The 4,045-nt window shown below is 38.8% G+C and overlaps 1 protein-coding gene across 1 annotated transcript in view; it reads left to right on the top strand.

Moving 5' to 3' along the window:
* The window catches only part of NUP205 (nucleoporin 205), a 42,125-nt gene that overhangs the window by 29,111 nt on the left and 8,969 nt on the right, over positions 1–4,045 (top strand). Inside the window, exons 28-31 of the mRNA XM_014307270.2 lie at positions 358–628; positions 1,075–1,173; positions 2,312–2,460; positions 3,159–3,358. Coding sequence (XP_014162745.1) covers positions 358–628; positions 1,075–1,173; positions 2,312–2,460; positions 3,159–3,358 — 719 coding nt within the window. The remainder of the gene's footprint in view (positions 1–357; positions 629–1,074; positions 1,174–2,311; positions 2,461–3,158; positions 3,359–4,045) is intronic.

Below are 4,045 nucleotides of genomic sequence, written 5' to 3'. Positions count from 1 at the left end.
TTCCCTAGCTTAGGTTTAAATATTTTCTTTTATAAAGCATCTCAAATGTCAACACATTTCTTCCCTTTCTGCCATCCAGATTTGATTATCAGCCTGCCTGTGATTTATGTAAAAAATCCAGAAGGCTAATGGTCTTCTCAATTAAAATATGTTCAACTCAGGTTTCTAAACAAGTTTCTGACGTTACTGATTTTGATGTGTTTTAAATACTGTCGTGTTAATGAAATCCTTATGCATACATAAATTAAATAGTTGTGAGAGGCTAATTTAACTAATAACTCATGAAATCGGACATGAGTTTTTTAAACGTTTTTTTCCTCTTTTGCCTTTTTTTTGTCTTTTTACTTCTGTATTAAGATCCTTGATGATGATGCAGCTCAGGAGTTGATGCCAGTGGTGGCAGGGGCTGTGTTCACCCTGACTGCCCACTTGAGCCAGTCTGTGAAAACGGAGCAGAAACAGCCACTTGCACTCTCCATGGCAGGACAGTCCCAGTATGTCTTGATGCTGGATGGTTCTTTTACCTCATCACCTGGCTCTGAGAGCATATCCATGGGTTTTGCTTCTGTTGGTGACTCCTCCCTCCACATCATCTTAAAAAAGCTGCTGGATTTCATTTTGAAAACAGGTGTGTTGACTTGTGCAGGGCGTGTGTGTGAATTCCAACTGCCAAGAATAAAAAGATGGACTGAGCTGCTTTCAGATACTGCAGTGAAGATTTTTGTTACAGTCAGTTAGGTGGATCATATATCATTACTATAGATGTAAGCAATGTTAATAACAAAAAAAAAATAGCAAACACTTAAAAAAAAAATCTGAACAACAAACATAAGAGAAAGACGTAAGTGACTGTAAAGAGAATTTAATATTTTCATTCTTTTGGAACAGCATAAACTTGCTGAATTTACTCATAAATACACTTTTATGCAAACAGTAGAACTTCACCTTAAAGAATCTAGTTTTATTTTCTTTTGCCAGCACTGCCATAGGAAAGTTAATTTAAGTGCCAGTGGAAGACGGTGTTATGGAATTTACATTTGTTTGCTTTTAATTGTGAATGTTTCTTGTTAACAGGTGGTGGATTCCAGAGAGTGAGGACACACCTTTATGGATCACTGCTTTATTATTTGCAGATTGCCCAGAGACCAGATGAACCAGACACTTTAGAAGCAGGTATGGTCCAACTGTATTTGGAAAAGAGCAGAAAAAAGTTGTTATTAAACCCTGGAGGTACAGTTTCTGCATGCTGAGTTGTCTTCTGGAAATAGATGGAAAACATCTTGCTCTAAGAGCCTCTGAAATAAATTGCTTATGCCTTCACATTTTTATGTACACTCATACCATTGCGATCCTATTAAAAAAAAAAAACAAATTCCAAAGCAAAAAATGCGCAGAACACCAACCACACAAAAAACCTCAAAACAAACTCCAAGGTTTGTTTATAATTTCATACCCTTTCTCTTCCTTTCTGTGAAGATCCCTCTAGGGATCTTTTCTAGGGGGAAAACAAACACAAAAGCCTCACATACACCCCACCACCATCCCTTCCCAAAAAAATAAGCAAAAATAAGCCTACTAGAGTTGTTTATCCTTGAGTGCTTATGGTAAATATCACATTCTCTCTGTGAGTGGCTAAAATACTTGAATTGTTAGTGTTTCTAGTAATTATTCAGACAAGAATTGTGAAGAAATCTTGGTGCTAGTTACCTGCATGCAGACTTTTTCTTGGCCTGGGTTTTGGGCTACAGTAGTAAAAAAAAAATACAAACTATGAATTTGTTATGACCCCTTTGAGGTGTGTGACTGACTTTGGTTTAATTCTCTCCCATTTAAGTCTCATTGTTACTTTAGCTCACACTGAATGCTGTGGTCCCAGTTAAAGTTCATAGAATCTTAGGATGGTTTGGGTTGGAAGGGACCTTTAAAATTATCTCATTCTAACCCCCTGCCATGGGCAGCGACACCAGACCAGGTTGCTCTAAGCCTTATCCAACCTGGCCTCGAACACTTCCAGTTTTAGGCCTATTAGTTTATCTATGTAACAAGTACTGAACATTTGAATTATTTTAAGCAGACTATTTACAAGGGTCATGTATGTATACAGGATAACACTTTTTGCTGTGACTGGTCTGTGTGATATTCAAGGAAGGGTGGATTTGTACAACATTTGCAGTTCATTTAAAAACCCTTGACCATTGTTTGGGGCATTTCTGTTGCAAGGCGTAGAGAGAATGCTGAAGGATGTTGCTAAGTTAATGCTAAGATGCCTATCTTTGAATGTTTTCTTTTTTGTTTTACTTGCTTTTTACAGCTAAAAAAACTATGTGGGAACATTTGACAGCTCCCGAAGATGTGTTTAGTAAATTGCAACGGGAAAACATGGCAACTATTGAGAGTTATGGGGCTGCTCTGATGGAGGTGGTCTGTCGTGATGCTTGTGATGGCCATGAGATAGGCAGGGTAAATGAATCTATTCTTTTAAAATTACTGTTCTGTTTGTTTTAAAGAACATCATCTGTGCAGAGATGGAAAGTTTCATGAGGTAGAACTAGAACATTTCTATAGATACAGGATCTGTTTCATGTTTCTGTCCTCCCACTCATCCTTCAGGCTGCTGAAAGTAGAGCCATACATGCATATTAATTTTTTTTCTCAACGAGGCTATGTGTCCTATTGTTTAAAAATAAGGGTAGAAAGCTGTGCTGCAGTAGATGTAGGTAGGGACCCCTGTTACTTGTTAGCATTTTTAGGTCATGGACTTATCTTGGGAAGATGTGACTTAATGACAAAGTAATTTCTGATAGTAGCCAGTAGCTGGGAATTTCCTCAGAAGGAAAACTAGTTTTAAATAGTAATCATGCTTGAGGCAATACTTCATTAAAATATTTGGCCTTAGTTATTGGTCAACAATATCTGTAATGTTTTTTAAAAGAATAGTAGAGAAAGGTAATTGGCTCATATTGTACTAGTGTCAAGAAATCTTAAAATATTTTTCACATAAATGGCTGCAATTGTAGTGAAGAAATGCATTCTGCTTATAAGAAGCTGTTAGAAGAAACTGCTTAGCATTTCACATTTCTAGGTATTTATTAAAAATCTCATTGATCTTATATGTTTAATTGTGTTTTGGTTTGTTTGGTTTTCTTCCCTCATTCCAGATGCTGGCATTGGCTTTACTCGATCACATTGTTTCAGTAGACAAGCAGCAGCAGTGGCTGTTGTATCTCTCAAATAGTGGCTACCTGAAGGTGCTTGTGGATAGCCTGGCAGATGATGATCTGGCTCTTCAGAGCTTGCTCACACCTCAGCCCCCTTTGCTTAAGGCGCTGTACACCTATGAGTCCAAAATGGTAACAGTACTTTAGAAATGATTTTGTGTTACAGTGTTCATTCTTTAATTTTACTTTTTAGTAAAAGTTGTTTGTCTACACTTTGCATTGATTGTACTCAGAGATATTGTTAAGGAAACTTTCCTGTCTGACCATTCAAGAGCACTCTGGCAGTCACACTTGCACCACCAGAGATTTTAACTGCTGGGATCAAAGCTCCAGTGACCAATGGGTACCCCATTTTACCCTCACCACACTCACACACTCAGACCAGGTTTCCTTACTGGTTTGACCCGAGGTTTCCCAGGGCAGTCTCATACATCTGGATCCTTAAAATGATTTAATCATGGTGCAACAACAGAATAAGAGCCCGAGCTGGTGCTTCTGAGGAGGGACCCTGAACAAAGGAACTCCTGGGTTTTTGTACTCTCAGCAGTCTGTGTGAGTCAGTCTGGGGTCTTCAGCTGAGTCCTTGCCTCCTGCCATGTCTCTGAGTGTCCAGTCCTCTGGCTGGTGCCCACGTCCCTCATGCCCTTTGTTTTGCAAAGGGTGGGCAGTTCACAGGCTCTTGCTTGGGGCTCCTGCCACACAGAGCTCAATCTGCAGCTGCACACTGAGCTACTTGCCCTGAAGGTAATGCTTAAGGATATTTTACTGAAATAATATATCTGAAATGATGCTAAAATCAAGTGAGAAAGTAGACCTTGTAAGCCTCA

The sequence above is a fragment of the Geospiza fortis genome, unplaced genomic scaffold (assembly GCF_000277835.1).
Source record: "Geospiza fortis unplaced genomic scaffold, GeoFor_1.0 scaffold186, whole genome shotgun sequence".
NCBI classification, from domain to species: Eukaryota; Metazoa; Chordata; class Aves; order Passeriformes; family Thraupidae; genus Geospiza; species Geospiza fortis.
This window is presented reverse-complemented; position numbering and strand designations above follow the sequence as displayed.